The following is a 19,836-nucleotide window of genomic DNA, read 5'->3' as shown; positions in this document are numbered from 1 at the left end:
AGGCAAAAAAGAAAAAAAAGTTTCCAGTGAATCTCTATTAAGTTATACATGCATAGGGCCTACACCAAGTGTAAAAAAAATAATCCTGCTGGCATTGCATAAATATGAGGGAAATAATAAAATGTTGAAGTGTTGCCCTTGACCTTTGACCCCTGACCTTTGACCCCATAAATTCTCTAGATAATCACTGCCAGTCAGTATATATATATACCACAGTATGTTCCATGACGATACCTTGAACAATTTCCAAGTTACGGAGAAAAAAGTTATAAGGTTTAATATTGTTACTTGACCTTTTAACCTTTGACCTCATGACCCCAAACTTTCACAAGAGATTCTTAATTGGGTAATACATGTATACACTAAGTTTTAAGAAAATATCTTCAGGCATTGCATAGATATGGTGGAAATAGTGAAATTTTACGTATTTGACCTTGACCTTTTGACCTTTGACCTTGAACATGTGTACCCAAAAGTTGATAGGCACAACTTCACCCCCTACTGCACATACATGCCAAGTTTCATTAGGATACCTCAAAAGGTTTTTTAGTTACGCTGTCCACAAAATTCATTACGGACGGAAGGACGGACGGACGGACGGAAGGACGGACGGACGGACGGACAACCCGAAAACATAATGCCTCCGGCACCACTTCGTGGCGGAGGCATAAAAACAACATGAGAGACAGAGTTGTAATGAGCAATGTCATGGAAAGTACCTGGACATTTTTTTTTTTTTTTTTGTTAAGCGAAAGAATATTCAAAACATTCAAGGGAGCTTGTCAACATTGGCATGTTTGATATCACCTACATACATGTATGTGTAGGTGGATGACACCTAGATTTTCAACACTTTTGTTTTAATGGTTTAAAACCTGTGATTATTTGAGCAATTGCTACCTCGGAACTGGTTTATTGCAAGAAGCCTCTTCTTCTAGAATTATCTATCTATTATTGACAAATGAAATGAATGATGCACATGAATTTCACGTCCATTGTTGCTGTATCATAGAATTGGTAAGATAAAATATTAATGACAAAATATAACAAAACTACCAATACTAATCATACTAACACTACTAGTAATCACGTACGTCTGCTCCTAATGCTCATGCTTTATTTACAATCATTATATGTTGAGGAAACACAAACCTTTGCTCAATTTATGTTGGTATTCAGAATCCTGCTATGTAGTGCTAAAACACAAACACTTACTCATTAGATTATAAATCCTATTGTAGAAAACTCAGCAATCTCATATAGAAACCAAAACCTTTGCCCACTTTTGGTTTATCATAATAGTGTAGAGAATGCCTGCAATTTGGTGCTAAAACACAGACTTGCTCATTGATTGAAACTCCCATCATTGAAGAAAATATAATAATCTAGTGTTGATAATAAAACCTTTGCACACTTTATATAGTGTATCATGTAGGTGTTGAGGATATCTGCAACCTGCATGATGCTGATGCACAAGTTACACATAAATTCATTTTTATTGTATTCAATCTCAAAGAGTAAAACTTCTACACTTACACACTTTAGTGTATCATGCCATTGTGAAGAATGTCTGCAATATGGCGCTTTAACACATACCTCTGCTTGATTATCATGCGGGTGTTTAGTGTATTATGCCATTGTATAGAATGTGTGCAATATGGCGCTTTAACACAAACCTCTGTTTGATTGAGTGTATCATGCTGGTGTTTAGTGTATTATGCCATTGAATGTCTGCAATACGGCGCTTTAACACATATCTCTGCTTGATTGAGTGTACCATGCTGTTGTTTAGTGTATTATGCCATTGTATAGAATGTCTGCAATATGGCGCTTTAACACTTACCTCTGCTTGATTGAGTGTATCATGCCGGTGTTAAGAAAGTGGGGGCAGACAAGAGTTTGCTGTATACCCGTCTTCTGGTAGACGGATCTAAGCTCGGACTCTAAAGCCTCATCCAGTCCCAGGATTCCAAACTTTGAGGCGCAGTAGTCCGCAAGGCGGTGCATCGCATTCTGGCCACCAGTTGAGCATGTGGTCACAATATGGCCGCAGTCTGCCTCCAACATGGCAGGTAAAAAGGCCCTTAAGGTCTGTATAGTGAGCATTAGGATAGAGGCTATGTATGAAGACACCTAATTTTCTTATCTTGAAGTTAAAACCAGCCAGAAAACTACCACAGGCTATGGAACATTCTGTAATGTGCATTTGTGTGTGTGTTGGGGGGAGGGGGGTTCCTCGTTGGGTCAATGGGTGTGACCCAGGTCTGTTAACATTCCCACATCCAAATCAGGAAGATTCCACACACCAATCAGGGAAATTACTGTGTGTTACATGCATTTCAATGGGCAAAAATAATTCCAACATCAGGGAGATTTTATTAAATTCTCTTATTCAAACATAACAGATTTTGACATTTTCAGAGAGACTCCTAAAGCATCAGGGAGACTTCTAGCAGCTCTGGTGTGACTCTTGGGAAATAATGGGTTTCCTCATTTGGTATCAAATATTGTTTTTCTTGCTGTTGTTGTTGTTGTTGTTGTTGTTGTTGTTGTTGTTGTTGTTTTGTTTTGGGTTTTTTTTTTTTGCCCTGAAGTGTGTGGCAGCTGCCTCTTCCCATCCCAATTCCACAGTCCCTGACTATCTCATAATCAGTTGAATAAAGTTAATGGATCTGCCATCAAAAGGTCATGACTGCAATTACGACTAGTAATCTGATTCAGGATAACGACAGCAGATAGTGAGAGAGGAAACTATGGTAGTTTCAAAGCCAAAATGAGAATACATGTAGTACATTTTTGTATTCTAAAAATAAAATGGAAACATTTAAAGCATTCCAATCATTGAGGACAGTAGACAGAATTGAATGAATGAACAAAGTTAGGAAATAATTTCAACGAAAAGACCTTGCAAACTGTGACTTCAAAAAGAATTCTGGACTGAATAGTCGTACTTATTTACTGCCATATGCCATCAGATTTCCAGATAATATTTAAATGTAGATCTCTATTCAATTAAACTCCAGGGTTGTAATTTTGCTAAACACTTCAAGACATAAAAAATCCATGAGTGTTTTATGTAACAGTATACCATCATGAACGAAAGATGAAACCCTTGCTGACACTTTACACTTGGGCTTGTTCAAAATAATATGAGTTTTTGCCACCCTAACGTGGAATGTGTAGTAGGCGATCAGCTACCCATTCTAGTGACCCTACTGCTACAATGGTGTAACAACAGCCAGGATAGCTAGCCACACATTTGAGAGATCACTTGTGGACATCACATGACAAATTTTTCTACCATCTCATCGCAAAAACATTACATGACATGTCACAAGCTTCACAATTATCGAAGTTGGAAAATGACCAAACACCAGTCTGCAATTTTCCTGGCAATGTTCTGGGTGGCTCTTGGCACATCTGCCTAGTAACTCTTGTCAAAATGCCACATTTTTTTTTTTGTGTGTGTGCAAAATATTATGATTTCCATTTTTTTTTTTTCACAGCCAGGTTGAGATCTAGAAGGAACATTTTCATGAAGCATTCCCCCCCCCCCCCTGACAAACTGTTATTTGCTACTAAAATCCTTGCATCTGACTGGCTGAGAACAGGTTTGTCCAACGAATTTGTCAAACAGAACACTTCATAATATCAAAATGCCCCTGTGGAATATACAATGTATCTTCCACAGGCAATTTGCTGGATTTCAAATGACAAACACAGTCAACCTTGCCTATATTGTAAGCCAAATGTATTTTGACTGAAGACTTTCTGAGAAAATTCGACTTACAATTGTATGAGGGATTAAAATTAATATATTTTATGAAGAGGACTTGGAAAGAACTTTACATAGGTGATTATTCAACTTATGCGAGGTTGATTTAACCAAAGGTGACCGTATCTTGAAAGATTTCTTGCGAGCTCACCCAGAATGCCGAGACAAGATTGATGTTGATGGTGCGCCTGATGTCTTCTTCCTTCAGAGCAAGAAGAGACTCCCCAACCAGAACTCCAGCATTGTTGACCAACATGTACACCTCGCCAACCTCAATCTGCACCCTATCAAACCAAATATGAAGGATAGAAAATGCTTTTTATTTCATTTATTTTCACTTAATACAAAGACATGCATACATAAAAATGTGACAATAATATGTCAAGTATATTCATTACATTGTTACAAAACAAACAAGCAAACAAACAACCAAAGTTATTAAGTGAAGGGGTTAATGACAAGGTAATGGGAATTATTTAAGACTAACCCCTGGAAAGTAAATAAATCAGTGTTTTATCTATGGAGCTACTTCCTACACACTGTAACTGACCATAAAATCAGCAAATGCATGCTACTCACTACACAAGAAGCATACACTTGTATTAAAGCACATTAACAATACATGAGATGCCAGCATTTTCACAAACACACCCCTATCATGCTAATCTCTCATTAATTCATAATGATACTGATCAATTCCAGAATACCCTTGAAGTAAAAACATGTACACCTTACCCACCTCAATCTGTGCCAGGTATCAAACCTATACAGTGCACTCCCCTTATAATGAACACGGGTATTAACCGGAGGGCCATACCCCAAAAAGTCGCTTACTTAACGAGTGAGTTGCACTCTCTCTACAAACTAAGTAGACCATGCTTATTTTCAAGTTTTTATTGTAACAAACAACATTCCACTGGTCTACCTCAAAAAATTTGTTGCGAAAGCCTCCAAATCCAAGATGGCGTCCAAGATGGCCGCCATATTTACTGAATTTGTTATTTGAAAGATAGAATTTGATTGAAACATCAGACTTCAACAAATTTGATGTCATATGAAAGAGAATAAAATTTTCTACAAGTTGATACCATTTTTGTGGGTTATTGTGATAATTGGATTGAGATTTTAAGGAAAAAACACTCATTTTTTGATATTTTTCTGAAAAAAGGAAAATCATGAAAATGCTTGATTCAGCATAAATCACAGAAAAACTGAAGGATTATCTTGAAACGTTTCAAGAATTTTGTTTGACATATAATTGATATTTGGAGAAAATTAGGGGTCAGTACCATTTTCGGTTCAGGAGTTATAATTTCTCAAACTTGAAAACTCACTATGTAAAAATGGCCACTTTAGTTGTGACAAGACCATGTTGGTCGTAAAAAAAGCTTGCGCGCGCCAAGACTACTACACGCACCACTGGCACTGGCGCTTGTAGCAGTGCCAGTGGTGCGTGTAGTAGTCTTGGCAAACGCAGACTTTTTCTTTGACAAACAAGGGTTTGTGCCTGAAACTAACTTTTCATACCAAGTGGTAGCTCAGGTGACGCTGATTGCTATTATTTCAAAGTAGGTTGTTCTGAAGCAGATGAGATGAAGCAAAAAATATCTTTCAAATAGAGGTTGAAGCTCGAAACACTAACCTTGCTATAGAAAGTTTAAAACAAAATTTGGATCAATCACTCAAAAACTTCAAGATTGCAGGCCATCAAAGCTGACATAGTGTATTGCGCCTAAAGTAAATGTATCATTTCGATTTTGATACAATTTTGTCTGTTTTGCTGTCTATTTATACGGTTTTTATATATTCTGAACATTTTAATGGTATTTCAAACCATCTTAGGTTTTTATGGAGACATTTTTCAGAATGCACCATGAATATTTCTCTAAAAAGTAAAAAAATAAATAAAATTAAGAATGTTTATGAAAACCATGCATAAATTAACATCTTTCCCATAATATAATCAATATTTGGAGAAAATTAGGGGTCAGTATTGTATTTGGTTCAGGAGTTATAATGTCTAAAACTTGAAATCCAATTTAACATAATATATATTTGCACGCATCTGTTCCCAAAGACGTCACAGAGGGTCAAATCCAAGATCGTCCTTACTTTTCGAGTTCCACTCTCTCCATAAACAAGACCATACATAATAATAAGTATACTAAGCAATGTTCCGTAAGGACACCTCAGTAGATTTGTTGCAAAAACCTCCAAAGTACAGATGCGGTCCAATAGGACCGCCATTTTTATTGAATTTAACATTTCAAACATAAAATTTGATAGAGACACTGGATTGCAACAAATTTGATGTCATATGAAGGAGAGCAAAACTTCCTAAAAGTTGATACCACTTTAGCTGTGTATTGTGATAAATTGGGGGGGGGGGGGTTTGTTGTTTGCTTCTCTTTTTTGGGGCAGGGGAATACATATTTTTAAATTGTTTTGAAAAAAGGAAGAAATGTAAAAATGCATGATTTAATATTTATCAAAGAAGAACTGAAGAATTATTTTGAAACCTGCGATTGAGATTGAGATTTACTGAGATTGAGACATAATTCATATTTCTGGAATTATATGCAATATCATACACTGTTGACAAGTTAACATCTAAAACTTGAAAAAATTATATTTATGCATTATAAATTTTGCATACGATGTGTTTACATGGTCACATGTAATATTGTTATGGTCTAGTGACTTGCAAGTACCTGCAAACTAACTTTTCATGCCAAGTGGTAGGTGACGCTGGTCGCCATTACTGTAGCATTTCATCATAGTAGATTGTTCTGAGGCAGATAAGATTAAACAGAAAGTATTTTCCAAAAAGAGATAGGAGCTTGGAATTTGGCACAAATTTTGCCAATGTGTAATATTTAGCGATAAAAATAGTATCCACACAAAATTCAAGATGGCGGTAATTAATCGAGGTTGTCGTTCAAGGCATTATTTACCATTAGTGCACGTAAAACAAAAACCTAGCTTTACTTAATTCCTCAAACTAGTTCTAAACTGTGAGTTAGGGATAGAACAACTAATGCACAAACTTAAATCAGTATAATCAATGCTAAATATTGTTAGATATACTAAATAGATCTGATAAGAATGTCTTTTTGTATACTAGATTGTTAACAGTTATCATGGTTATGGTTTCTTGAAAAGAAATGGTGTTATCTCCGTATGTTTTAGGCTTTATTATAATTTTTTTTACATGGTAGAATGTTTTGTGATACAACTAACCTGCACATATAAATCGAATGTGATATCTCTCCCAATGGTAAACAATACCTTTAGTGTGTTGCGTGAAAGTTAAATCTCAACTTATAACTTATAATTTGATATATTTTGTTCAATCTTCTTATATTGCTGTCTATTACATGTTTCTATACACCCGAACGATATTGTACTAGTGTAAACCATATTGAGGGTCTTTTTTTTGGGGGGGGGGGGGGTGGAGCTCATTCCAGTGTTTGGGTAAGGCCCAATCTTTGATAAAAAAGAAATGCTTCTGTATCCAAGATATGCTTTTTTACTTGTATGTTACTCTGCTGGTGTAGAAACATGAATGATGATGGTATAATATGTGTAATAATGTCTGATCCGCAGATGTCCTTGAAAGCCCTTCTGATCCGAACCCCCCCCCCCAAAAAAAAAAAAAAAAATCCGACATGGCGGCAATTTCTCAACTTTGCTTTACTTTTTCAGTATATTGTTCGAATAAAATTGTCAAAATTGATTATTCGTGCTGTATATTCACATTTACAAATAAGCATGCTGAAACTGTATTTACTGTTATTAGATTTTTCTTACATTGTTTTTAGGCTGATTTCTTGTGGGTTATAGTGTCACAATTGATCTGAACTTATGCCATTGGTAGATGCTTTCCCATAATATAGATATCAGGATCACTCGAGAGTGAAAATGTTCATTTTCATTCATTTTAGAGTGACCTCGGGGATCACTCGAAGTGTGACGAGTGATCCCTAAGGCAGGGCTCGACACTAACGGTGGTCCGGTGGCTCAGGGCCACCAAAAACGCACGTCGGGCCACCAAAATGTCAGAAATGAAGAATTTGGTGGCCTGATCGGGCCACCGAAAAAGGTCGGATATTTGCCTTTGGGCCACCAAAAATAAAAGTTAGTGTGGGGCCCTGCCTAAGGTCACTCTAAAATGAGTGAAAATGAACATTTTCACTCAAAAGTCACTCCAATTTCACTCTAAATTCACCGTTTTCTGTTATTCACTCCTCACATTAAAAGTAAAAACTTCCACTCGATTTGTTTTTAAAATGTGTCCATAAAAACCTAAGACGGTTTAAGATAGCGCAACAGACAAAATTGTATCAAAATTGAAATAATACATTTAGTTTGGCGCAATGCACTATGTCAACTTTGATGGCTGTCATCTTGATTTTTTTTTTTGAGCGGTTGATCTAAATTCTGTCTTAAACTATTTATAACAAGATTGGTGCCAAGTTTCAAGCTACTACCTCTATTTGACACTTTTTTTTTTGGCTTCATCTCATCTGCTTCAGAACAATCTACTTTGAAATAATAGCGATCAGTATCACCTGAGCTACCACTTGGTATGAAAATTTAGTTTGCAGGTACAAACCTTTGTTTGTCAAAGAAAAAGTCTGCATTTGCCAAGACTACTACACGCACCACTGGCACTGCTACAATCGCTAGTGCAAGTGGTGCGTGTAGTAGTCTTGGCGCGTGCAAGCTTTTTTATGACCAACCAGGTCTTGGTCACAACTAAAGTGGCCATTTTTACGTAGTGAGTTTTCAAGTTTGAGACATTATAACTCCCGAACCGAAAATGGTACTGACCCCTAATTTTCGCCAAATATCAATTATATGTCAAACAAAATTCTTGAAACGTTTCAAGATAATTCTTCAGTCTTTCTCTGATTTATGCTGAATCAAGCATTTTCATGATTTTCCTTTTTTCAGAAAAATATCAAAAATGAGTGTTTTTTTCTTAAAATCTCAATCCAGTTATCACAATAACCCACAAAAATTGTATCAACTTGTAGAAAATTTTATTCTCTTTCATATGACATCACATTTGTTGAAATCTGATGTTTCTATCGAATTCTATCATTTAAATAACAAATTCAGTCAATATGGCGGCCATCTTGGACGCCATCTTGGATTTGGAGGCTTTCGCAACAAATTTTTTGAGGTAGACCAGTGGAATGTTGTTTGTTACAATAAAAACTTGAAAATAAGCATGGTCTACTTAGTTTGTAGAGAGAGTGCAACTCGACCTCTGTTTTTAGCCTTTGGCCCCCCGGTTATATGGATAACAACATTTTGGATACGACAAAGTAAAAATTCAGGTCCTAAAATCACTTAATTGTTCGGTTCTATAACAAAATTTCAATTAAAAAAAAAAGAAATCTGATGGTCCCAAGGACAGGAATCCAAAGTATGAATGATGAAAAAAAAAAACATGATCACCTTGCCCACCTCAATATGCACCCTGTCAAGACCAGTACAGTGTACTCCCATTGCAAACAAACACAGTTCTAACAAAATTCTCAATAAAATGAAGTAAAAAGTCAGGTCTGAAAATCATCCTGCATGTACACGTGTACCTCTAATTGTATACTTCCATACTGTTTGGTCATAATTAAATTTCGATATACTGAAAGAAAATTGCCTGTCCCATGAACTTTGAACTTTATTACAGGAGTCCACTGTATGAATGATGAAAAAAAGTGCACTGTACCCTATCAAGGCAATACAGTACTCCTGTTATACAAGTGTAAATGAAATTCTTGTGACAGTGAAGTAAAAATTCAGGTCTGAAAATCATCAAGTATTTCACCTCCTTGTGTACTTTACTGTTTGGTTTTAACAAAATGAAAACTGCTGGTCCAAAGGACTTCATTATAATGGGAGTCCACTGTATTCTCTGAATGAAAAAAACAAAACAAAACAAAACAAAACAAACAAACAAACAAAAAACAACAACAACATGTAGCCTACTGTACACCTCACCCACCTCTGTCTGTACCCTATCCAGAAAAATTTGAATGATGAAAACAATCATAATAAGTTTGATAGACCCTTTATGGCAATGGTGATGATGAAGTCTGCAGACTTGGTTAATACATTGTATAAATTATAAAATAAATCACAACAATGATAATTACGCTAAAAAGGACAGTGATAATAACACCATACATCAATCTAGGCAGGAAATGGAAAAACTGTATTAATGGTAAATAAAGTCTTGAATACTATTACAATAGTCATAAACAATGGGAAAATTTGGGATGAATCTTACTGCTACAGTGTATATCATTATCATTATTCACCCCTTCTATCATCAATTATTGTAATCACACTTCAGCTGCAACATTTACCACAATTTACAGAATAAATATTTCCTGCTTTATTTCTATTACTTGTACAAATCTGTCACACAAAGTCAGGGTTCGAAATTGGCAATGGTCCGCTGGCCATTGGCCACCCAAAATCACGTCGGACTAGCCAAAAATCGTAAAATTCTGAAGTTACTAGTCCGTCTGGCTAGCCAAAATATTGCTTCAGTGTCAAAATTGATTCTAAGGAGTCCGCCTGGCTAGTTAAAAAAAAAGTTAAGTGCGACCCCTGCACTCGAAAGAATGTCATTGAGAGAAAGCAATTCTTGCACTCCTCCACCCTGAAGCAGACAAATATTGCATGACACACTACACCAACGAGGAAAACATACCAATGTTCTAATGCATGTGGAGAGAAGATCAACCTAATATGGAATTTCTTTTTCAACTCTTAAAATACACCCACAGAGTTCCAGGCGGGTGACGTGGTGCCTCCGCCCAAATGTGAAACTGCTGTGATGACTCACAGCAGTTAAAGGGGAATCAAATTCGACTGAGTGAATATATATACAGCAATATCAGTTGAATTATCAGTGAAAGTTTGAGTAAAATTAAACAATCTACCGGTATTCAATTTGTGATATCACACATGGATCACGTTGTGAAGAAAATGTTACAAGAATTCAGCAAACAGGCTATTTTCATTTCTCTAGCATATTATGAAAAAAAAGCACTTGGCTAATCTCTTCCTGAAGGCAAGAGGAATAATAATATCATTACAGTGCACACCCAGTCCTCGGAATGCCATACAATCAAATTTGAACCTTGAAATTGTCGGTCAAGCGTATCATATGGTCTGCCAAAATAACCACATAATACCATAGTATCTAAAATTGCGTTCCAGCTTCTGACAAACAACTACCCCCACAGTAGGCCATAAGGTTTTAATCAACAATCCTACTGTATGGCTTTAATCATGCTTACAGTACATACAAATTGTATTTTGTACTCTGTATCAGAGGAGTAGTCATAAACATGACACAGTAATAATTTATCCATTTCAACTCCCAGAAACCAAATTTTTGTGGTTTTGTGCTGCCTCCTCTTAGAATATTTTTGCTTTATACTGCTGTTTCAAATGGAAGTGTAAAACATTTTCAAGTTTTTTTATTTATTCATTTTACTTTTATTTCCAATGCACATTATCAGAAGTCTCTTTATTGAGAAATGTATGATCCTTAAACTGCAACATATCTAAGAATACCAAAGTTAATATTTCTACCTTAAACTGAACTTTTTACAAAGTATTCTCCTTCTGTGTGTTACTTTGTACCTTAATGAATTTCATTAGTTCTCTCTAATCTTTCTCTAATATGGAAAAATACAATTTTGAGTTGCCAATTTAAAATAAAGATGTGATAAATGTGTGCCCATTAAAATCATTCGAGGACACGATGGCTTCTAAAAAGGTGTAGGTGAACGCTAGTTATGCAGCACAAACCCCTGTTGGTCATAAGGGAGTCTGTGCCAATTGCATCATACTCTGTGAGCTAATTATGTAGCTGCTCCCTTTTTGGGGGCAGCTACACTGTACTAACAGTACACGTCCTATAGGGCAGGGCCTATGGTGAATATGTAGGCTTTTTGGCACAGACTCCTTTATATGACCGACAAGGGTGTGCCTGTAAACTAGGCCAGGAACCCAGCTTCAAATTATATTAGACACAACTCAAAAACATTTCAGTCAGTATTAAAATCAGAAGGTTACAACAGAAATATGCCTTCTGTTCTTCACTGCGATAATGATGCAATAAACATGTTTGTTTGTTTTTTGTGAAGGACAGACATTACTATTAATAGAATACAACACATCAAATGCCAAATCACTGACATTGCTAACGTTGAATGTCGTCACACTTCGGTGAGGCTAGGGAGAGACTAACCTATATAGGAAGAGAATGCAGCAGATATCTGTCTTTGCTGTAATGCTTTAACTTCTGATGCGACGAGCCTTTCGCTTTGCTATCAAAGTGGTACATCTGATACCACAAGACTATGAAAAGTGTTTTGCTTTGCGTGCATCCGCTGTTCATAGTTTTGCCGCATCAGACGTATCGCTTAATAGCAAAGATGATAGTCTCGCTGCATCAGAGTTTTAGCCTGACAGCAAAGACCATCTACAGGTGCATCTTCAGAATAGATTATCAGATAGGTAACGAGACAGGTAAATTTGTGTTCTTGTAGCTTCCAGATACTACCTCACTGATGTACCTCAATGCCGATGCTTTGACCAGGTCACTGTTCGTAACGTCCACTGTGTAGAGGGAGACGTCAGCCCCCGGTGTGGCTGTTTCGATCAGTTCGGCCGTCTCCTTGTTGCCTGTTGGACAAAAGTTTAGGACAGCAGATCAGCTTTAAACTTCAATGATGTTTTCAGAGTAGACACAAACATGTAGGACTAACCGTGGGCTTCAAGGGTACAGCAAAGTGCCCATTCATTTCACTGACCTTGAATAAAAAGAGTTTAAATTGCCCTATGCTCACAGGAACGTTTGTAAATCATTGCTCATTTGCTTCCACACTCACATGTGTTCAGTAACTGACTCATTTCATATTGCCTAATGACATCATAAACAGAGAGATGTGAAAGTTTCATCAAAATTGGACAAATAAGGAGCTTTTAAAGTTTAAATGTTGTCAAAACACTTTGTTACAATCCCTTTATGCATATTTTTATGTAAAATGAAGGGATTAATTAATGTTCTCTACCTCTTCATAATTCATCCATTTGAGATATAGCATATAAATTCTCATAATTTCCCTTGGAAAAAAAAAGTAATAATTGATCAAATAAACTTTATCACACCTTCAGCATTGAATTAAAGGTTGAATTAATACTGTATGAAACGTACCTGTTGTAGCGAACATACTGTACGATCTGGTGCACAATGTTGTGGCAAGGGGCACACCATACATTGTTATACTTTTGTTATGTAAATGGATTTCCTCTTTAAAAGATGCAAGTTGCAGCCATAACAGGAATACATGAACATGCAATCACTATGCTTTGTCAATGTGACAAAAGTAATGCTTGAAAAGAAACTGCGCTTGCAAAAGCATTCAGAAACACATCCTTCTTTGGCTGTGAAGAGTCCTTTAACCACACTTTGTATGATCAATAGAATTTTATTTTTAATGTATGTACACTTGAACCATATACCACACTTTAGATCAATAGCATGTATGTACACTTGAACTATCTTTACGATGGCAATGAGCAGACTTTCTAAGAATACTCTAGCAATTCAAAATTGCGGGGTCATGACAGAATAGCACAAATAAAGAATGATCATCTTTTACTTTCTGTCACGAGGGGAGAACATAAACACATCGAGAGAGGGTGGAGGGAGAACAGAAATGATAAGAGAAAGTGATGTGTGCACGCAGTTCAGTTGTATCCACAGTTAATTTACGAGAGACTAAAAAACTATGTATGTAATCGATCGAGGTTGAAGTGCTTTTTAAAAGTTTACACGTGGACAATTCCACTCTATGAATACCATTGAATCAATTTTTGATAAGTAAGTACTCCAGGACACCCCACAAAAGACCACATGGAAGTGTGCAGAAATAATCATCATTTCATGGCCAACTAGACCAGATATTGAGCCTGTTAGTTTCATTGGTTACTTTACAGTACTCTGTGCTTGTGGGAAAGCTGTGTTTGCTTCTGTTTCAATACCTGTACCTGTCCATCACTGATGTTAAACCTTTGATTGAATGATAAGGGTGCTGTTGTTAGTTTGCCCACAAAAATTGCACAATCAGGTAGACATACAATTGTAGTTCCTTGAATATTTTATTTGCATTGTGATCGATGATTTTCTAAATTCTGGTAACATGGAAACCCCCACTCTTTCCCATGATATACCCCACTATTATTTCCTTTAATCTGCCACAACAGTTGCCAGATAAGCATCGTTTGAGAAAATTGGCTGCAATGAAGTGCAGTCAACCGTTCAAAATGTTGATATCACAGTGGGTTGAAAACACAATTATCATGATTCATGAAATCCACAACACTCTCAGACTTTGGAACTTGTATAGAATGCAATTGTATGATGAATTTTGCAATTGAATAAAACTGGTGACTCATTATTTTTTCACAATTTTTTTGATACTTCAATGTTCTGGAAAATTACTGCACAAACATAATTCAGCAATTTTCCTGGTTCAAGAGCTCTTGAAAGTACGAGTAGTTTGCATTAATGGGTGATGTATGTATGGTGATTAGTCAACCATCTGTTATTCCCTGTAATAAAGGGATGATATCCCTAGCTTTGTTTGATTGGGGATTTATATTTTAACATTTTGCAAGATAATTAGAAACTACTTAAAAAAATGCTATGAAATCGGAAGAGAAATGCAAAGTTTATTTGATGAAAAACAGTTTTTAAATGGATGTGTACTTCAAAACAAAACGTAAAACAAAGTGGTCCCACCTTTTATTACCATCTCTTTGTTTTATCTGTAATCAGCCACTTCAAAACCAATTTTCATCAAAAAATGTTTAATTCCTTTTCAGAATTATTACGGGCTTATCAGTTTCTTATCATGTCACAAAACATTGGGCAGCCTATAAGCCCCACCTCAATCAAAACTACACCATACCTCATTCGGTGCTTTTGTTCAGCTATTGGCACAAATGCTGTGAGTGTTCAGTTTCAATGAGAATGACACTATGGTGGTTGTGTGCTCAGTCCAAATCCTACAAGTGGCTCAGCAGTGTTGCTTTTTAAATGTCAAAGAAAACTTTGATATGATGTCAAATCATTGACATTGTAGGCTACAATTTAAAACCAAAGATGTCTTTGCTAAGACTGTACACATCAGAAAAAATGGAAACTTTTTTTTTTTTTTTTAATGCAACATTTCATTTTCTGTGATTTCCATTCATGTACTGTTACAACATGAAAGTATATATCTTCTTTTGTTTTCTTTTTTTTATAGCTGACTTGGTGTACATTATGTTCAGGAAGGTTCCTGAACTTTGGCTTACCACATGACTGTAACACATTGGGTTGCTTTGGTTTTTAAATTATTCTTGTTAATTAGATGGTAGTGCACATGCACATTGAAGATGGCTGCATGCATACTATTTTTCTTTTCTTTTTGCAGGGGATGTTCAAGAGATTGTTAATTCGATGAAAAACTGTTTCATGAACCACACCAAACGACAGTACTGTGATCTACATTGAGGTTCTGGGAACTCTTCAAACTTGACCGACAGCTGTTCGTTTCTGACATGGTATAGAATATACTCAGAATTCTCTGTAGAACTACTCCACTACATTGTACACGAATGCATGCACTAGGAGTAAGACTCAGAATAGGAACCTTTAACCCTAAAAGCCCAAGCTACCGTATTGTATTTTGACCCCTTGCAGGCCTGGGGGGGGGGGGGGGGGGGGGGTTGTGCCCCCCTTTAATTAACTTCTTTCGATGTATGACCTTCATATTTGGCACATGAGTAGAGCAACTCATACTCTACAGGTATGTACGTGACCCAACATTTGAAATGTCTCAAGGTCATGTACTGAGGGCGCTATTTACCAAAATATAAAGAAATACATCTAGGAAATATGCAAAAATCATGTTTTTTTTCTTTTTATTTCTTTATCCCCAGTATAATTTTATTTTTTATCAATTATTTTCATATAATTTACCACAAAGGATAAGTAATTCAACCTTCACTGTTTGCAGAGACTCCAACCCTCCCGTTTTCGACAGGAGATCTCCCGCCGAAAGCCCATTTTCGCAAAATCTCCCGTTCTCCCGTTTGAGAATTTGATTTCTCCCGCCCTGGCTCTGTGTCTCCCGGTGGAAAGGATTTCTTACTTATTGCTATCGTATGCAAATAAGCCTTAGATAGCACCAGAGAACATCTAAAACCCTAGAAACTTCGCGCTTCGCACACATCAACTTGGAGTCTCCCGTTTGTTAGGGGTTTCGGGCGGGAGAATCTCCAGATCAGGAGGTGCTTGGGGTTGGAATCTCTGTGTTTGTGATAGTTGAAATTTCTCAAGGTCAACATGTGGGGGCACTATTCATTACTACGTAAAAGAATATGAAACCTATAACAGGGCTGCCAACCTTGAGTGAGAGTTTGGCGTGAGACATTGCGAGGGAGCGGAGCGACCTCCTGGCTAGCGCCTGGTGGGCCTGCTGTGCGGCCGTACGTACGTACTACGTACACAGTCAGTGTATGTAAAGCAATGTAAAGCACACGTCATAGCCATACATGTACTGTAATTTGCCAAAAGTACAAGTTACGCTCACGTGGTATAGGTAGAAACCAATCGTAATCCAATACTAATAGCTCGATCGTCTTTGCGCGCGAACCGAAAATGATTATCATTGGTTAAGCTTTACACCCGCGCAGGAAAATCTCGAAATTTTGGGCTTGGGCATATCGATATTCGGAATATCAGAGAATTTAGAGATACATTTATTTTTGTAGTCATGTACATTCCATTTTGGGGGTTTGGTTTAGCGTGAGATTTCGTTTATCAGAGTGAGACAGTCAAAATTGGTTAAATTGCGCGAGTCTCACGCTCAATGCGTGAGAGTTGGCAGCCCTGCCTATGATGTATTGCTTGGAATGGATACTAATAGGCCTACATAATGGTATCACATGTCATATTTCCAAAATATTAAAATTTTGAGTTTGCAGATTGATAATTTGATAAACATGTGATATCACAAGCAAAGCTAGTGTGCTAGATAACACAAAATAAAAGGGTACCTGGTAGTTTTTGGAAAATTCTGTTTTTTTTTATTATTTCTATCATAATTATACAGTACCGCCGGGTATTGTTTGATGCCTAGTGTAGAAGCAATCTACTATATATACCACAGATCTTGATGTCTGTAAATATAAAAAATAAAGGAAAGAATAAGAAGACCATTTCAGCGTAATTCACAACCATGCTTCACATTTTGGTCCTTCAGCAAATTCGTACAGTCAAGAAACCCTTATTTCATCCATTACTATATACCGTACGGTAGGCCTACTGTTAACTGATTATTGGAACAGAAAATCATGGCAAATCTGACAACCATGGTTAATTGTCAGTTTACGGTTGCCATGGTAACCAGCAATATCGGACATAGCTAAATTACATATCAAAATGTTCGCAATGAGATTTTCCGAAAAGTCACCAAATTTGTTTGAAACTAAAATGTAGGACTCTAGGAGTGGCAAATGAAAATACGGTAGGGGGGCACAATATGCCCCCCACCCCCCCCCCCCCCCCCGTGGGTTAATTGGGCTTTAACTTATATTTAAACACTTGACTAGACTATAACGTTAAAGAGTTCGACGTCATCTTAAAACAGCTAAATTTGACCTAATAAGTGATGGACACGAACCAAGTAGAATCACCCAATCCGTAGATAATACGTTAATCACAGTACAGTCTAATTACGGTAAACAGCAACAGGGTACACCCACCTAACTCGTTGATGTCCCATAGTACCAGCCTCGCCCCTTCTGCGGCGAGACGTACGGCTATCTCCCGGCCAAGGCCCGAGGCACTGCCTGTTAAAACAACCACCTTGCCTCGGATAGGAACCCTGGACGGCGCGACGAAAAGACGAATCACGGCCTTTATGTAGGCAAAAACTAGCCGAAAGAAAAGGACAACGAATGCTAATACGTCCTGGATCATTCTGATTACGGATCTCCTTTTCCGTTCCACTTTTGACTGAAGAGATCGCTTTCTTTGACAACAAATTGCAACAGTCTCCACTATCTTTATGTTCAGGCTACAGTTACCATTATTCAATGTTTACAAAGATGATGCAAAGATCGGTACCAAAGATCGTCCACTGAATCTTTGATAGCATTGACAACGTGGACGTAGTGATGTACCTTTGTTCGCGACCCTCGCTCGAATACAAAAAGTATCGGCCTCTGATGGAAACGCGGGTTAGGTGGCGACAGACTGATTTCTTGCTTTGTCAACATTAGATCATCGTCGCGCTGCTTTTATTTTCACTGTACAAAATTATGGCTGCCTCTCCCGCTAAATTACGCGCATCGCAAACTTTTGATTTTTTTTTTTTTTTTTTGCAAAAGTTATAAAATCCGATATCATTATCAATAATGTATGTTTCTCGATCTCTCCCATTATGCTGAGGAATAAGCATTGCTTTTGTCTAGCGTAGCCCTCATTTGAAATTGAATGGTACACACGTATTATTTTGTGGATCGAGATTTCTTGCCGCAAAAAGTAAAATTGAATAAAGTGTTAATAAATATATTTCAATTTCGCAAAAGTTACCTATGTATAAAATCCGATTTTAATTACGTATGTTACTCGATCTCTCCCGTTATGCTGAAACGTCTCCGTTTGGTAAGCATCGTTTTCAGTGTCTAGCCTCATTTGAATGGTGTATTATTTTCTGGATCAAGATTTCTCGCCGTGAAAAGTAGTTTTGTTTTGTTTTGTTTTGTTTTTGCCAGTGATGCCTATGATGTCTAGAATATTTGACATAATATTAGCCTTATCTTTCCCAGTCCTAAATACATTCCAATATAACAGTATATTATTTTCTGTAGCTATGCAGGGGCGGATCGAGGAATTCTGAGGGGGGGGGGGGGGGCGCAACTAATATTTCTGGTGCCACTTCCAGGTTTTATTTCATTTTCTTCGTTTTATTTCTTTCGTTTTTAAGGACGAATAAGGGGGGGGGGGGTGTGCGCCGGTTGTGCCCCATCTGGATCCGCCACTGCTGTCTGATCTATCTCGTCTGTGATGATTCGCTCAGTCTCATCGTGGTATCTCGTACGTTCACGCATCCATCTCTATAGGCCCTATCTCTTTTCTTTCCTGTCCGTGTAACTCATCCGTGACCTTTTATTCAACGTCTTTCCGGTCAGTGGCATCCACCTGTTCCATTCTCCTCATATCTTTGGATGTATACATTTTTATATTTCTCTATCTAAAGGAAGCTAAAAGAACGATGTGGATTTAATGAAAGCAGCAATATTAGTAGAACACATCAGTGAAAGTTTAAGGAAAATCCGCCAATCGATGCAAAAGTGATTACTCTCTAAAAAAAAAATCGAGTGAAAATATTCACTCCTAAAAGAGTGAATACAAAAAAAAAAAAGAGTCGATTTAGAGTGACGTCAGGGATCACTCCAAAATCTTCGAGTGATCCCTATGGTCACTCCAAAATGAGTAAAAATGAACATTTTCACTCAAAATTCACTCCAATTTCACTCTAAATTCACTCTTTTTTTGTATTCACTCTTTTAAGAGTGAATATTTTCACTCGATTTTTTTTCTTCTTCTTCTTCTTCTTCTTCTGATTAAGTCTGCCTCCTTCAATAGACTGAAGATTCTTGCAGACTGGTGCTATTTACATTATAATACAATTTATTTACAGATATTTACAAGCACATAGAAAATTTGACGAAAATACTAGCCACTGTGATCAACCGTTAGACGGTTTCGAAATGATCCCACAGATGGCGCTGAAACAATTTCTGACGACAGGGAGAGTATCTTTAGAGAGTATCTTTAAAAGATTTTGGTTTTGGAACCGCGCTGGATGAGGAGACTACTAGAGTTCATGACGTCATGTGTGGACAACAATATTAAAAAAATGAAAATTACACATTCCATCAAATTTATTATTGATACTGACATGCTAATG

At 37.0% G+C, this 19,836-nt stretch overlaps 1 protein-coding gene across 1 annotated transcript; it reads right to left on the bottom strand.

Moving 5' to 3' along the window:
• Positions 1-1,102: 1,102 nt before the first annotated feature.
• On the bottom strand, positions 1,103-17,840 carry LOC139714376 (retinol dehydrogenase 10-B-like). The gene is made up of 4 exons (XM_071626081.1): positions 17,624-17,840; positions 12,382-12,490; positions 3,927-4,059; positions 1,103-2,091 (listed from the first exon to the last, which is right to left on the bottom strand). Exons 1-4 carry the CDS (start codon positions 17,838-17,840, stop codon positions 1,840-1,842), a joined length of 711 nt encoding a protein of 236 aa, XP_071482182.1. The 3' UTR covers positions 1,103-1,839.
• Between the last annotated feature and the right edge of the window lie 1,996 nt (positions 17,841-19,836).

The sequence above is a fragment of the Diadema antillarum genome, unplaced genomic scaffold (genome assembly GCF_040938485.1).
Source record: "Diadema antillarum isolate AM-2024a unplaced genomic scaffold, OU_Dant_1.0 seq00002258_RagTag, whole genome shotgun sequence".
In the NCBI taxonomy this organism is placed as follows: domain Eukaryota; kingdom Metazoa; phylum Echinodermata; class Echinoidea; order Diadematoida; family Diadematidae; genus Diadema; species Diadema antillarum.
The sequence above is the reverse complement of the archived record's forward strand: the minus strand, read 5'-3'. Positions and strand labels throughout refer to the sequence as shown.

Bases quoted from the DNA above. Each gene is read 5' to 3' on its own strand.
- LOC139714376 (XM_071626081.1), bottom strand. From the start codon at position 17,840: ATGATCCAGGACGTATTAGCATTCGTTGTCCTTTTCTTTCGGCTAGTT. The intron at 12,491-17,623 runs GTGGGTGTACCC...TTTGTCCAACAG, and splicing joins ATGGGACATCAACGAGTTAG to GCAACAAGGAGACGGCCGAA. The intron at 4,060-12,381 runs GTACATCAGTGA...TTGGTTTGATAG, and splicing joins GTCAAAGCATCGGCATTGAG to GGTGCAGATTGAGGTTGGCG.